This window comes from Gorilla gorilla, chromosome 2 (assembly GCF_029281585.2).
Source record: "Gorilla gorilla gorilla isolate KB3781 chromosome 2, NHGRI_mGorGor1-v2.1_pri, whole genome shotgun sequence".
NCBI lineage: Eukaryota > Metazoa > Chordata > Mammalia > Primates > Hominidae > Gorilla > Gorilla gorilla.
The window spans coordinates 204,446,245-204,469,886 of record NC_086017.1 but is presented as its reverse complement, the minus strand read 5'-3'; the positions used below and the strand labels follow the sequence as shown (position 1 = coordinate 204,469,886).

At 42.0% G+C, this 23,642-nt stretch overlaps 1 protein-coding gene across 1 annotated transcript in view; it reads left to right on the top strand.

Moving 5' to 3' along the window:
* ATP13A4 (ATPase 13A4) overlaps positions 1-14,139 on the top strand; it is a 154,956-nt gene extending 140,817 nt beyond the window's left edge. Inside the window, exons 27-30 of the mRNA XM_004038221.5 lie at positions 1,219-1,412; positions 2,521-2,609; positions 6,198-6,278; positions 10,739-14,139. Coding sequence (XP_004038269.3) covers positions 1,219-1,412; positions 2,521-2,609; positions 6,198-6,278; positions 10,739-10,951 — 577 coding nt within the window. The 3' untranslated portion in view covers positions 10,952-14,139. The remainder of the gene's footprint in view (positions 1-1,218; positions 1,413-2,520; positions 2,610-6,197; positions 6,279-10,738) is intronic.
* Positions 14,140-23,642: the final 9,503 nt, after the last annotated feature.

Genomic DNA, 23,642 nt, shown 5'->3' with positions numbered 1-23,642 from the left:
CATTCCTTCCCCCCAGGATATTAACTATTAATATTCCTTGCTAGGAAAAGAATTCAACGATATCTTCCCTACTTGCATGTCCATTTATAGGCTCTCTGCAAGAAGAAAAATATGGCTCTATTCTGCCCGACCCTGTAGGCAGTCAGCCCTTATGGTTATCTTCCCTTCTTCCCTAAAATTGCTGTTATTCTGTTCTTTTTCAAGGTGCACTGATTTCATATTGTTCAAACACACATGTTTTACAATCAATTTGTACAATAGTGGTCCTGAGGTGACGTACATTCTCAGCTTACGAAGATAACAGGATTAAGAGATTAAAGTAAGACAGGCATAAGAAATTATAAGAGTATTATTTGGGAACTGATAAATGTCCATGAAATTTTCACAATTTATGTTCAGATATTGCAGTAAAGACAGGCGTAAGAAATTATAAAAGTATTAATTTTGGGAACTGATATATGTCCATATTAAAATGAAATCTTCACAATTTATGTTCCTCTGCCAGAGCTCCAGCCGGTCCCTCTGTTCAAGGTCCCTGACTTCCTGCAACAGTTGTTGTTGTTGCTGTTATAGAGATGGAGTCTCTCTCTGTTGCCCAGGGTGGAGTGCAGTGGTGTGTTCTAGGCTCACTGCAACCTCTGCCTTTGGATTCAAGCAATTATCCTGCCTCAGCCTCCCCAGTAGCTGAGATTATAGGCACATGCTGCCATGTGCGGCTAATTTTTTTGTATTTTTAGTAGAGATGGTGTTTCACCATGTTGGCCAGGCTGGTCTCAAACTTCTGGCCTCAAGTGAACCACCCACCTTGGCCTCCTAGGGATTACAGGTGTGAGCCACCACACTCGGCCAAATTATCAGAGATATTAAGCCACTTGAGGGAGGAATCATGATTTACCAATCTCTTTCCCATATAGCCTTAATGAATGTGCATAATTTGTTGAATACATAATTGGCTGAATCTCTCTCTCTGTCTCTCTCTCTCTCTCTCTCTCAATGTATCCAAAATATGGGTCTGTCTGTGCTTGTTGATTTTTTTTCCCTATTTTTCAGTGTGTGTGTGTGTGTGTGTGTGTGTGTGTGTGTTTTCCAAAGCACAGGCAATTATAGAAGCATTGAGTGCCTGCTCTGGACACTGTTTGGTATGGAATCTTCTGGATGCAAATGCTCCATAAAGCCTTGCAATCTTACTTCATTAGCTTCTTTGGTTTTCCCTTTTAGTGCCTGCACAGTACAAAATGAAAGCATCTCAGAGTTAACCGTGTCTCCAACTGCTCCAGAAAAAATGGAAAGTAATAGTGCCTTCACAAGTTTTGAGAACACTACAATCTGGTTCTTGGGAACAATCAACTGTATCATTGTGGCTCTTGTGTTCTCTAAAGGAAAACCATTTAGACAGCCAACTTATACAAACTGTGAGTAGAACTGTACTGCATCAGAGGTGAGAAGTCATCAGAGAGGAGAACAGACATGTCCAGGTCACTTAGGGAACAGCTTTAGAGTTGATTCTTATCTAGCATCTCTTGACTTCCACTCTAGGGCTCTGCAAAACACATCATACAGCCTCATTTTCATGGTTCTTTGCTCTTTCCTTCAAAGCTACATTAAATACTAGGGCTTCTTTCTCCCTTTCCTTCACCAGAAGTTTGCCTCTGGGTGTCTTTCTTGGGATCACTCCAAATTGAAAAGACCAATTTATTTCTCTACTTGTCAGTACTTGTCAGAATTCACCCTGGAAACAATGGAGAGAAGCGTAACAGAACTCAAGTGGATCCTGTCTCTTGCCATGAAGGCAATAGTCAGGGTGGCATTGTGTGGTGGCAGGCTGCTAGTGGGTCCAGCCTGGAGGAACCTGACTAGAGAGGGTTATGGAGGCTCTCGGCCAGAGTACCTCCCTCCTACTTCCTTACATTCTGGAGTAGGAAGGTATGTTTGGATGAGAAATGAGTGACCTGTTTAATCTTTGAGACATTTATTTGTATATCATCACTACTCTTCTTATTGAAAAAATTCAAAGCCCAAATTGAGTTCCTTTATGAATATTTTCATAAAAGTTTATTTGTTCAGAGAAAATTATTTAGCTTTTCTTCTTCCTGGGATGAGGAAGCAGCTAAATACTGACCTGTATATGATAACAATTTAAAAATTGGTTTATTGACAGGCTTCCTTTTTACCAGAAAATGATTTGAGGTAGATAATTTGCATTAAAGTGACTCAGATACTCGGATATCTTCAAGGCATTTATTGAACATGTATTTTTGTCAATGTTGCCCTATGTATATCTACTACTTTTATTAATTGAAACTTAAAATGTGCATGTGAAAATTTTCACTTGCTTCAAGGACATGCATAGAAATTATAGAGGTGAGACCCATTGCTTAGAAATGAATACTTTCCATCTAGTATTTGGATGTAGAAATCAAGTAAATTAAATCAGTGTTAATCTAGAATACATCCGTCAATATATGTGACATTTTTCACTCTGATTTCTCAAAATAATACCTTGTGTTCTTATTTCCTCAGATATATTTGTCCTTGTGCTGATAATACAGCTTGGTGTATGTCTATTCATTCTATTTGCTGATATACCAGAATTATATAGACGTTTGGATGTAAGTCTAATCTTTGGGATATGATGATGCTTTACAGTTATGTAACAGTTTAACTTTAAAAAGCAGATCACAATTTCAATTGACATGATTTTTGACACAAATTATTCTTTTGGGATGGCAGAGCTAAAAAAATGCTAAATTTATCTATATTTTTTATTTAAACTGGTCAAGAAATAAAATTCTACCCAGTTTTGATTTCATGAGACTAAAGATAGCCTTTAATTATTGAATACTTTAATTTTGTTTTCTTCTTATTATTTAAGAGACAGGATCTCACTTTGTTGCCCAGTCTGGAGTGCCATGGTGCAATCGTAGTTCACTATAGCCTCAAACCTCTGAGCTCAAGAAATTCTCCCACTTCAGCCTCCCGAGTAGCTAGGACTGCAGAAGTGTGCCATGATGCCCAGCTAATTTTTTAAAAAAAATTTTTGTAGAGATGAGGGCTTGCTATGTTGCCCAGGCTGGTCTCAAACTCCTGGCCTCAAGCTAGCCTCCTGCCTTGGCCTCCCAACGCGCTAGGCTTACAGGCTTAAGCCACCGCATCTAACCAAATATTTTTATTTTAAAAGATCTCATATAAGATGAGAAAATGTTTTTCTATATTTTCTTTTACAAATATGAGAGAATTTTTTCCTAATTGCTTCTTTTTTTGAAGTTGTTTAAAACTGTTTTGCCTATAGCTTTTTTTTGGTTATCATATATTTATGTATTTTTTTACGGCTTTAAAAATGTTTTCTGTGTGTTCATACTTAATGTCTGTAAAACTCACTTTCCAAGAGCCATATTTTTCCTCATAAACTCTCTTATATTTTATAATATTGATACAGGTGTAAAAACCTACAAGATACCAAAATTTTACATATCCAAGCCAGGGAAAAACATATTTTGATCCCCTTAACCTATCCTACTTTTATTACAATTTAATCATGGCTAAATGATCTTTAGATCAAGAAATGCAATATTGAAGAGATGACTAAAGAAACAGTTCTTTTAATTGAGTGCTTTGTATATCTGGTTGCCTCTCCATCTCAAAGACGAGTTTCATGAGGTCCAACAGTGTATCTTATTCATTCTTGTATTACCAGTGCCTTACACAAAGAATGGCAAAAAATGACAAAGGAATGACTGACTGATCATTGCGTATCAGACTCCTAAATATAAACAAGCACTTAGAGCATACAGTGCGTTCCCAACCAGCAACACCTGCACAAACCCCCAGTGACATTTGGCATACTAACTAATATCTTTAGTTTGACATACTAATATGTTTAGCATGAGTCTTTTTATTTTTGTAACTACATCACTGTGGTTAGCAGTGTAATTACCACTGTTGTTAAGTGCCTTCGTGAGTTAAATTAAGTATTCATGGAAATAAGTAGGCTTTGCCCACAGGTCTTCTCAGTCAGTTAAAACTTCTTAATCCTACAGAAGTTAAGGATGAGATGTGATGAGCTGAATGTCACTTTTTAATAGAAGAAGATTCTTACAGAAAGGCTGGGTCCTCTGGTATAACAAAATAGGGAACATATTTAATTTGGAGAGAACCTGGGTAGGGTCATTACCAGCATGACTGCAAAGGATTCTGCAAAGAATTATTGTTCACTTATAAAACAATTATTTTTCTTATTATTACCTAAAAATATATGTTCTTTTTAGAAAATGTAGAATGTGCGGGCAAGGAAAATTATAACATTATCACTATATTCTTCCTTCTTTTACAATTCATATATTATAAACGTGTTGATTAATTTTTAGTTTTTTTTAAAAGGATGGAATCATGTTGTTTTGCAACCTAGAAACTGCTTACTTAAAAATTTATAAATTATTTTAATGGGGAACACATTCATTTGGTTCACAATTCAAATGTTTAAAAAGCCATGTAGTGACAATCCCCATCCCATCTTAGATTCCCAGTTACCAGTTCCCCTCCCTGGAGGTAACCAATGACACCAGTTTATTTTACATACTTTGGGACATATTTTGTATATTCGTCTTCCACATTTTTACATAAATAGTAGAAAACTATTATATTTCTTCAGGTCTTCTGAGATGTAGATGACAAGTTGAGTTTAGTTATGCAAGAGATTTATTGGAGGAAATTCTCGGGGTAGGGGTAAGGGAATAGAAAGCCAGAGGAAGTGGGGAGAGGCATCACACTGTGATGTGGGTTTATCCTCTAAAAAGAAGGGAGGGAAGAAGGAGGGCTAGATGTGTAGCATCTCAGACTGCAGTACACTTCTAAGAAAGTCAGGCCAAAGTTGCCCATCAGGAGTTTCTACGTCTCGTAGGAATGAGTCTGATGAGAATCCGTGCTGTCCTCATTTCTTGGCTATGTGCAGCTTATGACTTTAGATATGCTTTACAGTGGATGTGGTGGTGGATTCTGAGCATAACAGTTGGGGTATCCACCATTTATCCTCCCAGCAGCAGAAGATCTGAGTGGAAAATTTTCATGGCTGCTACAACACATACATTGTCCTGCACCTTGCTTCTTTCATATAACAGTATTAATTGTTCCATATCAGTACATACATTTTCCTCATTCTTTTTAATGCTAATATAATATTTTACGTAAATGCATATTATGTATATGTTATATGTATACCATGCTTTATATGTAGTCCCATATTGATAGACATTTAAGATGTTTCCAAGTTTTTATTACAAAGCTGCAATAAAAATATTATTGTGCATATATCATTTTAGCCATATACAAGTATATTTCTCAGATAAATTCCTAGAAGTGGATTTGAATTTTTAACTTTGAGAACACTGTCCTCTATGGAACTGTTTCAGTTTTTACTCCCACTAATGTATGAGGCAATGCATAAGTCAGTGCCAGGTACAATGGGATGCCCTTGGCACTTTTTCATTCATTAATTCACCCATTGATTCACTCATTCACCATACATATATATCAGGCATGTGCCTGGAAGGGGTTGGGGAAGACACAGAGAAAATGGGCAAAGGGACAGGTCATGACAAGCTTGATTTCAGCTCCATTTGCTCCTTTGGCAAGGGACTTTGTGAGGGCACACTGTGCAGCTGGATGCACAGTCCTGAGGGTGAAGCCCTGAGCCAGTGCTAAAGGCAGGACTTGGCTGGGGAGAGATGGGACACCAGGGAGAAGAGGGCAATGCTGCCCAATTGTGAAGGTTTGACATGGGTACCCTCAGGCCTCCTGGGGATAAAGCCACATTCTTGCCTCCCTTTTGAAAACAAAACAAAGCAAGCAAACAAAAAGTGATTTTACTATTCTTTTCTAATTGCAAAGTGACCAAAGTTATTTTAGGAAATTTAGAAATCGTAGAGAAACACACACATCACAAGAAAAAAAAAAAAGATAAAAGAAGAAAAGCAACACTCATAACTCCCCCAAATCATTAGGATCATAAGTATAACCTTTCCGTACTTTTTCTGTGCATACAAGCATAGAAATTCTTTATATATATAAGATATATGTAATATACACACATATATATTACATATGAGATTTATAACCTATGAAAATATATACTGTGAACATGTGAGCATGTTTCCAGCATCTGCCTGTCTTCAGACTAACTGTGCTTCATCATCTCCCGCCAGCTGCTCTGCACTCCCGTCCTGTGGAGGGCCTCCATTGTCATCATGCTCAGCTTGAATTTCATTGTGTCCCTTGTGGCCGAGGTAAGTGTGCTGATCTTGGGCTGCTGATCTTGTGTGTGGGCACGCATATGTGTACGGGGACTTCTTTGGGACTCTGAAAACAGCTTTAGCTGACATGGACTCAGCAGTGCAGGGGCTCCCTTCCTTCACAGTATAAGCAATGGTGCCTTCCTCTGATGAGTCCCAAGCAGGACGTTAGTTTTCTCATCTGTCAAGTAGGGCGGGGGAGAATGGAATTATGATCTCTAAGGTCCTATTCATTTCTACAATTTCCAAATAAAGACCCAACACAATTTACTTTTTAAAATTGAGATATGATTCACGCACCATAAAATTCACCCTTTTAAAGTCCACAATTCAGTAGTGTTTAGTGCGCTCACTGAGTTGTACAGCCATTAACGCTACTTAATTGCAGGACATTTTCATCATCGCTAAAGAAATCCTGTACCTACTAGCCGTTGCTCTTCATTGCCCCTTCTGCCTTCTCCTGGGCCTTGGTAATCACTATTCTACTTTCTGACTGTGTGGATTTGACTTTTCTGGACATCTCATATAAGTGAAACCATACAATATGTGGCCTTTTGTGTGTGGCTTCTTTCACTTAACTCATATCATTTTTGCCTTACGGATGGGAAATGACATTCATAGTGAGCTTTTCCAGCTTTCATTCTCCAGCTTCCATTTGCTCCATTTTCTAGCTTTTATTCTTCAGCTCCCCTGTGCTCCATTTCCTCAGTGAAATGAGCCTGTGCTCCTGCTTTCTTTCTCCGCGTGATTCACGCTTTCCCTGCTCAGTACTACCAGACACAATCTCCATTCTTCAAAGCCTGTTGGTAGGCAGGGGTGCCCTGAAAAGGCATTTATGAACAAAGGAGAGGTGAGATGCAGGATTCCATCTGTCTCTATTTCTGCTCTGGGATACAGAACTAGAATTGTTTCAGCAAATGGAGTGTTCATGGTGAGCTGTGAGAACCTACAGCCTGACTTCCCTGCAGTATTGTGCAGGCAGGACCTCAATGAGCTCCCCCTGCTTACTCCGATGCAGAGTGAAGGCTGCACAGGAGCTGGTGGCAGAACAGGACACAGAATTTCAGTACTGGAACTTCTCCCTATATGCTAAACAAGAGCTTCTGGAACTTGAGTGGGCATCAGCATCACCGGGGAGGCTTGTTAAAACACACTGCCCAGCCCTACCCTCAGCGTGTCTGATTCAGTAGGCCTGGAAGAAGTGCAAAAGTTAGCATTTCTAACAGGTTGTCAGGGGATTCCGATGAGACTAGTTCAGGGATCACACTTTGAGAAGCAATGTGCTACACCATATGGTCTCTAAAGCAACCAGATTAATAAAAGAGCATTATCACGGGTGTCCTCAGACCCAATGGCAGAGAGATGGTCTTTGCCCTTTAGAGGAGGATCTAGTGTGTACATCTTATCCCTGTTCATGATCACAGGATTCCCTCTGTGTGGTGTATGTTTCCTCCATTTCTGCATATTGAAGTGCTATTCCATCCTCTACAGCACAGCTGTAGTAGTATCCTCTTCATGTATCTTTCCTGATCTCTGGATCAGGTAGGCAAGTAACGACTTAACTAACAGTGGCTTAAATAATAAAGACGTTTATCGACTCAAGAAGAAGATTGAAGGTAGGTGGCTTCAGGACTGGCTTAGTAACTCAGTAGTGTCACTGGGAATCCATACTCTTTCACCTTTCTCTTCTATTCTCCTTCGATGTGGTCTTTCATGTTTGTGTGTGTGATTATGGTGTCCAGATAGCTTCCACAGAGCCGGACTTTACATCTGTTTTCAGTGCAGGGAAAAAACGGAAGGAGAGGCCACAGCAGGCCAATTTCCAGCAAGTCTGAACCTTTTCTTGAGAAACAAACTTTTCCTGAAGCTCACCAGCAGACTTCCTTTTATGCTTTATCGATTACACTTGTGTCTCATGGTCATCATGAGTAGAAAAAGATTCTGGGAAAGTGGATCCATGTCAAAAGTTAGATAATTTGGCTTAGACCTCTTATTATCATTATTTTTCCCTTTTAGGTGGGCAGGGAAGAGCTGGGAGGGAATGGGCTGTATGGTAATGAAGTATCAAAGTCTTCCTTAATCCTCTAGCAGGAAGTTCTTCCATTTTCAGCATATTTGCAGTTAAGAGCACAAGCTCGGGGTAATCTACATGGGTGGGTTCGAATCCTGGCTCCACCACTTTCTTGCTCTCTGACTTTGGGCAAATTATTCCACTTATCTAATCTCTGATCAGCCCTGAAAACAAACAGGTTTGAGTAGGACCTTATCCTTACTATGCCAGTGCTCATGATCGAACCTCCAGCTGAGAGGCATGAGAGCTAGTGTGGATAGCTTTAATTGCCCCCACCTTTAAAACGATTATTGATGTGTTTATATAGGTATGCTTGTATGTATGAGTTATTTGAGTAGCCAGTCAGAAGCGCTCATGTGGTGAAATTTTTTTAAAGAAATGTCTCACTAAGGCTTTCCTTTTTTTCTAGTTGTATTTTAGTCCATTCTCCCACTGCTGTGAACAAATACCTGAAACGGGGTAATTTATGAAGGAAAGAGATTTAATTGGCTCATGGTTTTGCAGGCTGTACCAGAAGCATGGCTGGGGAGGCCTCAAGAAACTTTCAATCATGGCGGAAAGCAAAGGGGAAGCAGGCAGGTCTTACATGGCCCGAGCAGGAGGAAGAGAGAGAAGGGGAAGGTGCTACACACTTTTAAACAATCAGATCTCATGAGAACTCACTCACTATCACGAAAACAGCAAGAAGGAAATCCATCCCTACGACCCAGTCACCTCCCACCCAGCCCTTCCTGCAACATTGGGGATTATATTTCAGCACGAGATTTGGATGGAAATACAAATTCAGATCATGTCACCAGTTCTGCCTTGTATTTATAATGTGCGGTAACAGGACAGATCACCTCTCTGTAGTTTCCTCTTCCAGAGCAGCAAGGTGATACAGGTCATCAGAGTCCAGAACTAAAAAACACTCAAGGCAAGATGTAGAGATGGAGAGCACTAAAGTTTCTCTCTCTCTCTCTCTCTCTCTCTCTCTGTGTGTGTGTGTGTGTGGTTTCATCTATTTTGTTTTAAGGTTTGCTAAGGTTTCCTTGAAGTAAGTAAGATTTTAAAACCTTTACTTGATGCTCCTGCCTTATCCCAGCTCTAAGAAGAACTACTGTTTTCACATTAATTAAAGAGGACAAAAAAACTTTGCTGCAGGAAAGTAGAATAACTCATCTGGCTAAGTTTCCAAGAGGCTGAGACGGTTATATGGCTCTTTAACAACCCCGCAGCCAGCAGATGGTCAGGTATCACAGGAATAATTCAGACTAGCTGTTCTCTATCCTTTCATGGGCAGTGGAACCTAAATGGCAAAAATGGGTAGATTTTAGGAAAACTACTATCTCTGGCAAAGTTCCTTATAGAATCTCATAGAATTAACTCTTTCAAATTAGCAAAGATGGACACGAAAATCAGTTCTAATTCTGTGGGACAGTTTCACGTCCCATATTTTTTCTTTGTTTCTTTCACAATAACCTCTAAGATGGTCAATCTTTGTGAGCAAACATGATAAAAGTGGAAAATTAATATGATAACCTCTCATGAGTTATAACTTGGGCTCTATTCAAGGCTCACTCTAACTCATGAAATAAAATGGCATTGCAAAATGTTTTCAAAGAGACATGTCTTTTGTAATCTTAATATTGTATTTCAGTGAAGGTGAAGGTTAGAGGCATGTGTGAACAGGACCACAGTGCATAGCCATTTGTTAAATGAGTAGTTCCAAAGGGTAGGCAAAGGGAGAGAGCTGTGCCCTGCACTGCCCTGCATTGTAAAGGGAGTTATATAAGCCTTACAACAAACATAAGGAAGGGATTATTCTAATCACTGAGACGTGGATAGAGTAACTAATTTGCCCATAATAGGTGTCAGAACTGGGACCCAAATCCAGATCTGTTCAACTCCAAGACTGGCCCGTGTGAAATTAAATATGCAGTGATATGTCAGGATATATCAAAAACATGTCATACATGGGCCACATCTTTATATAGGGTCAATTGTGTTTAGTATTTAGTAGTAAGTAATTTTAATGTCATTTTATATTAAATAAAATATAGATGTGCTATAGAGTGAAACATAGAATTTGAATGATTTTAAATTCAATTTAGATGTGAGATTCAAAAGAAACTTCATTTTTGAGGCAAGCCATTTCAAGTTATGTTCCCAGAGTCTTGAAATGTTGCACCTCTTACTTCTCCCACAGGAGTTACTTAAGTAGAAATGTTTGAGAAACCAATACCTGTCCAATGAAACCACCTTAGATTGGTCCAGTGGTCAAGCTCTTTGTCAAGCTGGATCTAAGCAACCATTGCAGTAGTGACTTATGATGGCCTGTGGAGGGCTGTAGCCTCAAAACACTCAACCCTTGCTTGTAAAAAGTAATTCTTTTATTTTGCAGGAGGCTGTTATTGAAAATCGAGCCCTGTGGATGATGATTAAAAGATGTTTCGGCTATCAGTCAAAAAGCCAGTATCGGATATGGCAGAGGGACTTGGCAAATGACCCTAGTTGGCCCCCGCTAAACCAAACCTCCCACTCTGACATGCCGGAGTGTGGCAGAGGAGTGTCTTACAGCAATCCAGTATTTGAGAGCAATGAAGAACAACTTTGAAGGATATGTGATATCCAAGTTGATATTACAGAGAAACAATGACAAAAGGGGCCAGTTTCATTGATTTTAAGAAATGAGACTCTTGTAACATCAGCTAGAGTTTTGGGGCTACCTATCAAATCATGGTGACAAACTAAAGTCTGTTTGATAAAATACTGTCTACAGAGAAGAACATTGACCCAGAAGAGTGCTTTCCTCTTGGCTTCTGAAGGTATTAGAGGCATTCAGTGAAGGCAAGAATGGGCCAAGAATTTCTATGGGCCAAGAGACAAGCAGGCTAAAGGGGAAAAATATGTGATCTTTCCTCTTATGACAGGACAATACTTTCCTTTTTATAAAAATGAGTTGAGGGGAAGTAGTACTGTGTATACTCACGGAGTTGTAATTTTTGAATTTTTACTTCATCGATGGAAAAACTAATGCATGGGAAACATTACACCAATCTTTACTGTCTGGGTTCCTTTTCTCTGTAGTACTTTTCAGATTTGAGGCTTTTTCTTCTGTTTCTGGCCTTACCCAACATATTATTAAGGATAAGCTTAGCCTATGCTGCAATAAAAAACAACTCTCAGATATCAGTGCCTTAACACACAAGTGCTTCTTTCATGATCCAGGTGACACTCTGGAACTGCCATTCTTACAGCAGTGACTGCTTCAACCTGATGGCTCCATCAGCTCGATGCAAGGACCCTGTGTTGACTGTGATTGGGGAAGGAATAGACTGGAGATCACATGTGGGCTCTTCACTGCCTCACCCCAAAAGTGGCACACATTGCTTTCCCTACTCATATCTCATTAGTCAAGGATTTGGCCAGGGAGCTGGAAAGTGCAGTCTGCTGTGTTTGGGGATGCTTCATGGGCTTATGAGCTGTCACTACACAGGGACCCATGCTTAGAAGGTCCCCACACTTGGCTTTAACACTGTGCTGTTTCCATCTTAAAATTCTTAATTTTTGAACAGGGGTCCCCATATTTTCATTTTGTACCAGGCCCCACAAATGATAGAGTTGGTCTGGAACGTAGTCCTGGGAAGGAGAGGAAAATAGCAGATCAGAAAGCACGAGTGCTGTCCACTACAGCCCACTTCTCCTAACCCCAGTAACTTATCCTATGTTTTAGGAATCTCTCATGTCACATGGCCAACTCCAGAAATTTTCACTCCTCTGCTTTATTACTTTTGAGAAACATTAGTCTCATGCTACAGCATTATATGGCACTATTGTTGGAAGTTCTTACACAACCAGTACATTTTTTTTAAAGTTTGTGGCTTGAGTTTCCAGAAAACTAAAATTGTCCTTATTTTGTCACTATTACAATTTGGTTATATTTGATTTGTTCAGCACAAGGAAGACTCAGGTTTCTGTTAGCTCAGGAGACAACACTGAACTCTAGGAGCACACCTACACATAATATTTTAAGGCAAAAGCAAAATTTTTATTATGAGCATCAAATCCTAGGTGAATGTTCTGATCAGGGGATAAGTGTCCTGGCCCAGGCTGGCTTTGGAACTTATCAATAGCATTTGCAAGCATTCCTTCCCCCTAACTGAGCTCTTGAGCATGGCTGATGGCTTTATGATTGCAGCTGATTCTAGGAACGTGGTGTCTCCCAGCCATGAGGGTACCCTGTTACTTCTGGTTTTAAAATAGGGCATGAAGATATTTTAGTGTTTCAAGACTGCAGAATCACTGTCTTTTTTGGTACAGAAAGAAATGTTTCCTTTTGCAAAGCCAGCCTCAGCAATGATATGGCAGTTCTGAATGTCCTTCTCTAAAAGTGTTTCTCATTTTCCAAAAGTAGAGGGTTATAGGCAGGGGCAAGCTAGAGATGGTCTGTGACCTAGTCATGAGCAAGATAAGCCTGCACAGTTCATACTTAAATGTGCCCTTTGCTAAGTGCATTCACCTCCACTAACTCACCTGAATTGTACAATTGTCCCATGACTGAACAAGGAAGGGCTTATCATCTCCACCATACAGATGAGAAAGCTGAGATTCAGTAATGGCAAGAGCAGATCTAGGCCTCAAATACAGATCTTCTGAGCAAACCTTATATTGCTGCCAAATACTTCCAAATTCCAGAGTTCCAGCAGGGCAGGTTGCTTAGTGTGATCTCACAGGCAAGCAAAGAATGAGCAACCGTTTGCTCATACCAGGCCCTCTGTTCAGATGAATGCCAGGCATCCTGCCAGGCCTGGACTAGAGGTGTATTCAAAACAAAACGAAACAAAACAAAACCAAAAAATGATTGTCTGCCTTTCTGAGACTTTGAGTTGCTCTTGCCTTGATCCTAAGTGATTCTATCCCTAGCAAAGGCTGGCAGGAAACAGGAAGAAAAGAATCTAGTCCTCCACTAGTCAAGCAGCCATAAAATCTTTGGGAAAAGAGACTCATTTTGAAGACTGTATTCCTGGGATTAACTACATCTTAGAAGCAGTAATTGAAGGAACAGGGAGTGCCTAGCCTGGAAAGAAAACAGTCAGGGGACTGTGAAGGGTTTTCCTGAGAAAGAAGGATCCTACTTGTGCCAGGTGGCATGAGAAGGCAAAATCAGGACAAGTGGGTAAAGATCACAGTGGGGATGGCTTCAGGCCATCTGCCCTAACCACTGTCCTAACAGCCAGCACTGATAGCAGTGGAATGTACTCTAGAACATTGGAGGAACAAGTGCCTATTCAAAGGCCAAGTAGAGAAGGAAGTCAAGTATCAGATGAAACTCAATTACCTGCAAGATCTCTTTCAAGCTTGATACACCCAGTGTCTCAGTCTTATGCTGTGATGTGAACCTTTTTTTTTTTTTTTTTTTTGAGATGGAGTCTCGCTCTGTCACTCAGGCTAGAGTGCAGTGGCACAATCTCAGCTCACTTCCAGCTCCGCCTCCTGGATTCACACCATTCTCCTGCCTCAGCCTCCCAAGTAGCTGGGACTACAGGTGCCTGCCACCATGCCCGGCTAATTTTTTTGTATTTTTAGTAGAGATGGGGTTTCACCATGTTAGCCAGGGTGGTTTCGATCTCCTGACCCCGTGATCCGCCTGCCTCGGCCTCCCAAAGTGCTGGGATTACAGGCATGAGCCACCAGATGTGAACTATTTTCTACTACTACCCACACAGAATACCAGACCGACACTCATGGGAGGATGGGCTCTGGAGGGAGGGCTCCCAGCCTTGTCAGATCCGATTGTGTGGACATATAGACTCAATTGCCCTGTACCTTGAAAGGGGACCCCTAATGGAGATAAGATCCTAGGAAAGAGGGGCAGAGTAGGGGTCCTGATTGTCAGATTGAAGCTGGGGTAATACTTCTGATTTGTGAATTTTCTTAAAGAGAGGTGTTAAAAAACTTTGCATGAAAGAGCATGGGAGAGTGCCCTAAACTTGAGGGCGGAGCAACCTGTTATCAATACACTTTCTTGAGCAGAGTCTGAAGGAGAAACGAACACAGTCACATAGTCCAAATCATTTGAGACGGTGCCCTGTATGTTCATCTCAAGGCATCTAGCTCTTACCCACAGAGAACCCTGACTCTGGGCTTCCCTCACTAAATATGTCTGTGACATCTGTATCCTTATGTGCTTATGGAAATGTTCACGTACACACCTGCAGATGTGATGACTGAAAAAAACGATTATTTATTCAGAGCTTTGTATTTAGTTTATGCTATAATAAATTCAGTTGTTATAAAAATCAATCTCTCTCTCTGCGGTGGAGTCTTTTACTCTGTCTAATGGTGTGGTTTACTCCAGTAATGTTGAATCAAACAACATCTTTACAAAGTTCCAGGCATTTTCTAACACCACAGATGCTATTATTCTCTGCTTTATACACAGGGCATTAGAGTTTACAAAATACTTTCATCCTTGTTCTCTCATTTAAGCCTCGTTAACAACCTTAGGAGGAAAGAAAGGCAAGGATTACTGTCTTTCTTCTTTTGATGAGGTACAAGGCTCTCCAGACGTCTCAGCAACCAGGACACATGGCCCATGGATGGAGGAGCTGGATTCAGATGCAGGTCCTTTATCAGCGAGATCCCTGCTGTGTCACTCTCCTGCGTTGTTTTTCCTGAATGAAAAAAGAAGAAAAAAAACCGTAGCGTTGAAAAACAAGATGACAGCAAGGCAAATGTCCAATGTAATTGCCATAATGAGCACAATTTCTTCCAGAAAGAGATTTTGGTGTCTCATGGAAGTTCTCTTGAACCTGACCATCAGTCACAGAAAAGGCCAACTCCTGCAGCTGAGGGAGGAAAATCATAACACCAGAGCCCTGTGAGCCCATTTCATGTGATTGGATAAAGCTCTGGTTTCTGACTTCAGTCTCCAGAAACAGAAAACTATATCCCTGCTTGATCTTTATTCAGACTTGCTTGGCACAGCTTTTCAGGTTCCTATAGATTTTCTTTTGGCCTTGAACTGTGCTCACTTCTCTATGCATAAACATTTGGAAAACTGCTGCCCCATAATATTCTGTCTGCCCTTTGGTTTCCATTAGACTTGTTAACAATGGCCTTTAAACTTTATTAGTAAAGTGAGTTTCTCCAAAATTAAACAAAGATAAAATTAACAACAAAACACAACTCTCCCGGAGTTGATGAAAGAGCCTTAGGAGTGAGCCATGTGGCTTTGTCAAACACTCTGAGCTTGCTCTATCCTCAGGAAGACTGCATTTGCCATCCTCTCTGCCTTGAATGCTGCCCGCCACCAACCCCCTGTTTCCATTCCTGATTCCTTCTCCTTCAGATTTCAGCTCACTTGTCACTTCTTCCAAGAAGGCTTCCCTGAACACTCTGTCTAATGTTGCTCTTGCTCTACTACCGTGGTTTGTTTTCTGCATAATGCCTGTGCCACCCTTCAGATGACCAAAGCTGAACGAGTACTGCTTGTTCAAGATCACATAATGGGGAAATGAATGAGCTGAGTCTATAATCTAGACGTACTGACTTCCAAATCAAGGTTCTTTACATTTTTCACATCTAGCCAGATTCTGCTAATTAAATTAGCTAATCTGTCAGGGAAAAGAATGCAGGATGCTGCAGAGCATTGTCCATGGTTGGATGAAAAGCCCTCAAAGAGTCATCCAGACTCTCCCAGCTCTTTTCCTTGCTGTCTTGACTTTGAAGTGTTTCAGTGCCATGAAAAATCTGATAAGTCACTGACCTGTGATAAAGGCTGCACACATACTTACTCTGGACATTCTGCTGAGTTTAAAATAGTGGTTAAAGGGGGGTTACACTGCAGAGAGGTCTCACATGTGTTGTATGTATTTCACACTGTACAATCCTAGGAGGCACCATTCATATTGTGCTGCAAGCCCAGGGTGATGGTTTTGCATCGTATCGAGGAAGTTTTGTGGGTAAATGATGGCTTTTACCTTTGTAATTACAAACACATATATGCAATGAAAAGTCCCACCTGGGCCTGCTACAAGCAATTCCTAAATCCTAGACCCTCTCTTGGCAATGTCTCTCATGCAGAACTTCCTCTCCTCTAAGCCCTTGGTTGTCACCACCTGCCTGATTACAAGAGCCTCTTAACTAGTCTCCCTGACTGAGATCTTTCTTCTATTTTTTCTTCTCAAAGTCTCTATCTATTCTATTGCACAACTCTGATGATGTCATGTCCATGGCCAGAAACCCTTAATGGTCTGAAATGTCTGCCAGATAAAGTACACATTGCTTACTAAGGATTTCAAGTCCTTCTCCACTGGCCACATCTGGTTTCATCTCAGATCTTTTCCCTTATTGCCTTCTCTACTTCAGCAAACTGAATTTCCTATTACTCTCAGCATTCAGTCCTCACTTTCCCACCTCGATAGCTGATATGGTTTGGCTCTGTGTCCCCACCCAAATCTCACCTTGAAGTGTAATCCTCATGTGTCAAGGGTGGGACCACGTAGAGGTAATTGGATCATGGGGGCAGTTTCCCTCATGCTGTTCTGTGACAGTGAGTGAGTCTCATGAGATCTGATGGTTTTATAAGTGTCTGGCATTTCCCCTGCTGGCACTCACTCCATCGTGCTGCCCTGTGAAGAAGGTGCCTGCAGCTGGGTGCGGTGGCTCATGTTTGTAATCCCAGCACTTTAGGAGGCCAAGGCGGGTGGATCACCTGAAGTCAGGAGTTTAAAACCAGCCTGACCAATATGGCAAAACCCCGTCTCTACTAAAAATACAAAAATTAGCTGGGCATGAAGGCACCTGTAGTCCCAGATGCTTGGGAGGCTGGGACAGGAGAATTGCTTCAACCCAGGAGGCAGAGGTTGCAGTGAGCTGAGATCTGCCAATGCACTCCAGCCTGGGCAACAGAGTGAGACTCTGTCTCAAAAAAAAAAAAAATAAATAAAAAATAAAAGTGCATCCTTTACCTTCTGCCATGATTGTAAGTTTCTTGAGGCCTCCCCAGCAATGTGGAACTGTAAGTCAGTTAAATTCCTTTCTTTTATAAATTACCCAGTCTCAGGTATTTCTTCATAGCAGTGTGAGAACAAACTACTACAGTAAATTGGTACCGAAATGGTAGGGCGCTACTATAAGGATACCTGAAAATGTGGAAGCAATTTTGGAACTGAGTAACAGGCAGAGGTTGGAACAGTTTGGAGGGCTCAGAAGAAGACAGCAAGATGTGGGAAAGTTTGGAACTTTCTAGAGACCTGTTGAATGGTTGTCACCAAAATGATGATAGTAATATGGACAATGAAGTCCAGGCTGAGGTGGTCTTAGCTGGAGATGAGGAACTTCTTGGGAACTGGAGCAAAGGTGACTCTTGCTATGCTTTAGCAAAGAGACTGGTTGGCATTTTGCCCCTGCCCTAGAGATCTGTGGAGCTTTGAACTTGAGAGAGATGATTTAGGATATCTGGCAGAAGAACTGTCTAAGCAGCAAAGCGTTCAAGAGAAAGCAGAGTGTAAAATTTTGGAAAATTTGCAGGCTGATGATGCAATAGAAAAGAAAAACCAATTTTCTGGGAAGAAATTCAAGCCTACTACAGCAATTTGCCATAAGTAACAAGGAGCTGAATGTTAATCACCAAGACAATGGGAAAATGTCTCCATGGCATGTCCATGGGGAAAATGTCCTTCATGGCAGCCCCTGCCATCACAGGCCCAGAGGCCTAAGAAGGAAAAATGGTTTCCTGGTCTGGGTTCAGGGCCCCCTTCCTCTGTGCAGCCTCCGGACATGGTGCTCTGATTCCCAGCTGCTTCAGTCCCAGCTGTGGCTAAAAGAGGCCAATGTACAGCTCAGGCTGTTGCTTCAGAAGGTGCAAGCCCCAAACCCTTGCGGCTTACACATGGTATTGGGTCTGTGGGTGCACAGAAGTCAAGAATTGAGGTTTGGGAACCTCCACCTACATTTCAGAGGATGTATGGAAACACCTAGGTGTCCAGGCAGATGTTTGCTGCAGGGGCAGAGCCCCCATGGAGAACCTCTGCTACAGCAGTGTGGAAGGGAAATGTGGGGTTGGAGCCTTCACAAAGAGTCCCCTCTGGGGCACTGTCTGGTGGATCTGCGACAAGAAGGCCAACATCCTCCAGACCCCAGAAGGGTAGATCCACTGGCAACTTGCACTGTGAGCCTGGAAAAGCCACAGGCACTCAACACTAGCCTATGAAAGCAGTCAGGAGGGGGCCTGTACCCTGCAAAGCCACAGGGAGCTTGGGCAGAGCTGCCCAAGGCTGTGGGAGCTCACCTTTTGCATCAGCATGACCTGGATGTGAGACAGGAGCCAAAGGAGATCATTTTGGAATTTTAAGGTTTAATGACTGCCCGACTGGATTTTGGACTTGCATGGGGCCTGTAGCCCCTTTGTCTTGGTCCAATTTCTCCCATTCGGAATGGGTGTATTTACCCAATGCCTGTACCCACATTGTATCTAGGAAGTAGCTAATTTGGTTTTGATTTTACAGGCTCATACCTGGAAGGGACTTGCCTTGTCTCAGGTGAGACTTGGACTTGAACTTTGGGTTAATGCTGGAATGAATTAAGACTTTGGGGGACCATTGGAAGGGTGTGATTGTGTTTTGAAATGTGAAGACATGAGATTTGGGAGGGCCCAGGGGCAGCATGATGTGGTTTGGCTCTGTGTCCCCACCCAAATCTCACCTTGAAGTGTAATCCCCATAATCCCCATGTGTTAAGAGTGGGACCAGGTGGAGGTAATTGGATCATGGGGCAGTTCCTGCCATGCTGTTCTCATGATAGTGAGTGAGTCTCACAAAATCTGATGATTTTATACATGTCTGTCATTTCCCCTGCTGCCACTCACTCCATCCTGCTGCCCTGTGAAGAAAGTGCCTACTTCTCCTTTACCTTCCACCCTGATTGTAAGTTTCCTGAGGCCTCCTTAGCAATGCAGAACTGTGAGTCAATTAAACCTCTTTCGTTTATAAATCACCCAGTGTCAGGTATTTCTTCATAGCAGTGTGAGAATGGACTAATGTAATACCTTGGCTCGTGTTTTCTCTTTTGGGGCATCAGTAATTCTTACTTTCATCTTGACACATCCAAATCCCACTCATTTCTCAGTAATAATATCCCATTAGAATACCACCTGACCTGCCAAGCCAGAAAGAAGCTCTCTTTTTCTACACAACCATCACATTCTACATATCTATCCTTTGTGTGGCATGCAGTTTTTGTTGTTGTTGTTGTTGTTGTTGTTTTTGCCTTGCATCATGGTCCTGTAGTGCCTTAATGTACCATATCTCCCACCCACCCAACCCCACTTCAACTAGAGAGTACCTTCTCTGAGGCTAGGGGCCAGGCCTGAGTTGTCTCATCTTCCCATCCTTCACCTAGCACAGAGCTATGGTTAGGGGCTCAGCAAGCAGCTGTCACGTGATTACATAAAAAAATGTAATCATTGGGATATTTTGTTGATTTATTTCTCATCCTTTGTCTGTGAACATCTGTTTTTCATCCAGTATACTGAAGCTTAACTCAACAATAGGGCTATGAATAAAAACAACTAGAAGTATAAAGTATAGTGATTTCAATGTTGTGTTTAATAAGTTTGGCTATTTATATAGAGAGGATGTAGAAGTGTGGTGTGGAATTATAAAAGTTAGGTGTGTGCTACAAAGACTATCTCAATGTGTAGAAGACACTACAGGCTTATTTGCATGAGAGTGCAAGGGCCCACACAGGAAGATACTAAACCCGAAAGAAGATAAAGAGTTGAGCCAAACAAACTTGTTGAAACCCAAACATTGGATATAAGGGAAAGTGCAAAGTTTGAGGACAATAGGGTATGAATTTTTCCGTCTGTGGCCTGGTTTCACCCTATCTTTAGGACTCTTGCAAGGACCATTGGAAAAGAGAGCTATGACAAAAAAAGTTATGTAGAGATAGAGACAGACAGACAGACACACACATACGTGTATGTGTGTGTGTGTGTATACATATATATGAAGCATGCGCAAGAGAGATCCACTCTGTGATCTGTGGTCTGCGTGTCAGAGTGTAATAAAAGCAAGGTGGAGAAAATCCCCCTGTGGCCGATGTGACTGTGGGAACACAAGTGGAAGATGTGTGTTTCTTTTTTTTTCTTTCTTCTTTTTTTTGAGGCAGAGTTTTACTCTTATTGCCCAGGCTGGAGTGCAATGGTGCAATCTTGGCTCACTGCAACCTCTGCCGGGTTCAAGCAATTCACCTGCCTCAGCCTCCCGAGTAGCTGGGATTACAGGCGCCCGCCACCACGCATGGCTAATTTTGTATTTTTAGTAGAGACGGGGTTTCACCATGTTGGTCAGGCTGGTCTCGAACTCCTGACCTCAGGTGATCCACCCACCTTGGCCTCCCAAAGTGCTGGGATTACAGGCGTGAGCCACCACCCAAGAGATGCGTGTTTCTAGTGGCTGATGCTATCACACACAGAAGTACAGGTGACATAAAGAGTTCACATATCTATAAGTGGCTAAAGGAGAAAGAAAGTGGTTAAGAGAGATAGAGAAGGGCCAAGGGTGATACAGGGTATCTGTGCACATCATGGAGGCCTGGGGTCCCCTGCCACCAACCTCAGGGTCAGGCAATGCCCCCAGCAAGCCTGACCATGGAAGCAGCCGTGACAATCTCGAAGCAGTGGCCTGTGGCCACACAGACTGTGAGAGGGAAGGGCATGGTGTCACAGGAGCACAGCACACTGTGCAGCACGTGCGGAGGATCCCTGTGAACCTCTCAATGACTCAGGAGGGACTCCAGAGCAGTGGGGTTTCCAGGGTCCCATTTTTGACTATGGTCCCGGGTTTACATGGCCACGGAAACACAGGTTATAAGATAAGAAAGAAATCTCCCCACAAGGTGAATGCCCACTTGGTGAAAGTCCGCACGAGGACGCTCACAGGGAGAATCCTCTCAGAAAGCACCGCAGAGCCTCAGGGCCACCATGTGTTCCCGGTGTGCTCAGGAACTAAACACAATACAAGGTGGAGTGACTCCCAGCTGGCTGAGTGCTCTTCCTGAAAGCCGAGCCAGTTTTCTCTTGACCCAGCCCAAGGTTAGCCTTGAGAATTTCATAAAGGCTTAAATAGCCTCAGGAATTCAGTCACAATGCATGACTAATTGGTAACTTGATCTGGGGATAATTTTGTAGGCTTGGATTCTCCCTAGATGGTTCCTGGAATCCAGGTGGTCTGGATGCCAAGAGTTATACATGGGAAAATCCAAATCTTTGTGTCTGCCCACATCTCAGTCTCATGCAGCAGTCAGGGAGGTTCACAGGTGGCCCAGGGCACAGTGGGTGGCTCAAGGCAGCAGGAGTCTAGCTGTACGTAGGCCTGTGTGGGGGCAGAACTGGCCTTGGGGGCATTGGATGCCATGCTAGCCAAAGCCTCAGACTTTGCCAGTGTCCCAAGTCTGACCTTATCATTAGAGGCCACACAGTTCTTCAACAAAGTTCATCTCGAAGGTGACTCTTTTGGGGCAGTGGCATATGGCAGGTTAAAGGTACAAGTTTAGGAATCAGACAGATTTGAGTTCTAATCCAGACTTCTTGGAGTTGCCGTTTTGAGCAAATTACTCACTATGTCCGTGTCTTAGTTTCCTTCACTGTGAAATAGTAAGAAATACTATATTGATCCCCGACCCCAGTCTCTGTCACAGAGCTCCTAAAACCCTTGTAATTTCCTGAGCAACAAGCATGCCAGGAGAACCTTTTGTTCTAATGTTTAGTCTCTGTTCAGGTTCTGAGAGAGAGCTCCTAACACCCGTGCAGGTATGGGTGACAGGGGAATCCTTTGTTCTAGTATTTGGCTTTTGACCTCAATTCCTAATAAAGAGCTCCTAAATTCCTAGAAATTTCCTGGTGATGGGAACATCTTTTGTTCTAACGAGGCAACTCTTAGTGGGCTCCTGGATAGGAACTGGCCACCAGAAAGACCAAGCCATAGTTAGAAGCTTGGAGCTTTCAGCCCTACTGTCCACTTACCAGAGAGGAGAGGGGCTGGAAGTGGACCTAATAATTTGTCATGCTTACATGATAAACCCTCCATACAAATGTCTGAACTATGGGGCTCAGAGAGCTTCCAGCTTGGCAAACACATCCACATGCAGGGAGGGTGGTGCACCCCAACTCCACAGGGACGAAGCTCCTGGACTCGGGACCCTGCCAGACCTTGCCTGTGTATGTCTTCATCTGGCGGTTCATCTGTATCCTTTATTATATTTCTTAATAAACTGGTAAACACAAGTAAAGCATTTCCTGAGTTCTGTGAGTCATCCTAGCAAATTAATCAAACCCATGGAGGGGATAATGGGACTCCCAGTTTATACCCAATTGGTCAGAAGCATAGGTGACAACCTACCACTTGCAATGGGTGTGTGAGGTTGGGGCAGTCTTTTGAGACGAAGTCCTTAATCTGTGGGATTTCATACTATCTCTAGGCAGATAGGGTCAGAATTCAATTGTATCATAGGATATCCAGCTGGTGTCCACTGGAGAACTGCTTGGCTTACATCTGATGTCAAAAGTGTTGCGTTGAGTGGTGTGTGAGAGTAGGAAAAACAATTTGTTTTTTCCTATATCTCCAATTGGCTATTGGTATGAAAATATTATTTATGATCTCATTGATAATAGCAAAAATCAAAGGAGATTAAATGTGGCACATAATTTCTTTTTCTTCATCTCTCAAACTTTAAGGAAGCTTCTTAAGTCTTGGCTTTACACATGATATAGCTATTTATTGTGTTGTGGGAGTCAGTAAAAGAACAAATTGAAGAATGCATGAATGAAGAATGAGTGAAATAGTGAACACACTATTGACTCCCAGGAATTGAATGCATTTAATTCTATTTTAATGCAATTGTAGTTATCCATGTTTTACTGTTTGTTTAAATTATGTTTTACTTAGACTATTTATTCTTATTTTATTTAAATAACATACAGAGCAACCTACCTCTAGCCTTTGTTTACAGATTTAACTACTTATGCTTTGAACGAGTCAGCTTTCTTTTGCAGCTCTTCTTATCCCATCATCTAACTATCCTGAAGAATGGTTTTTTAAACTGGCAGTTTCTGGATAATTTCCAAGTCTATGAGATCTCCCTTGAGATGCAAAGATCTGTGCAAAACAGCCCAGATTTGGACATATTTGTAGGTTATGTTTAGTTTGTTGTTGTTGTTGTTGTTGTTGTTGTTGTTGCTGTCACGCCATGTGTTAGCTTACTTTCTCCATAGAATAGTCCACAGAAATTCATAGGCTTCT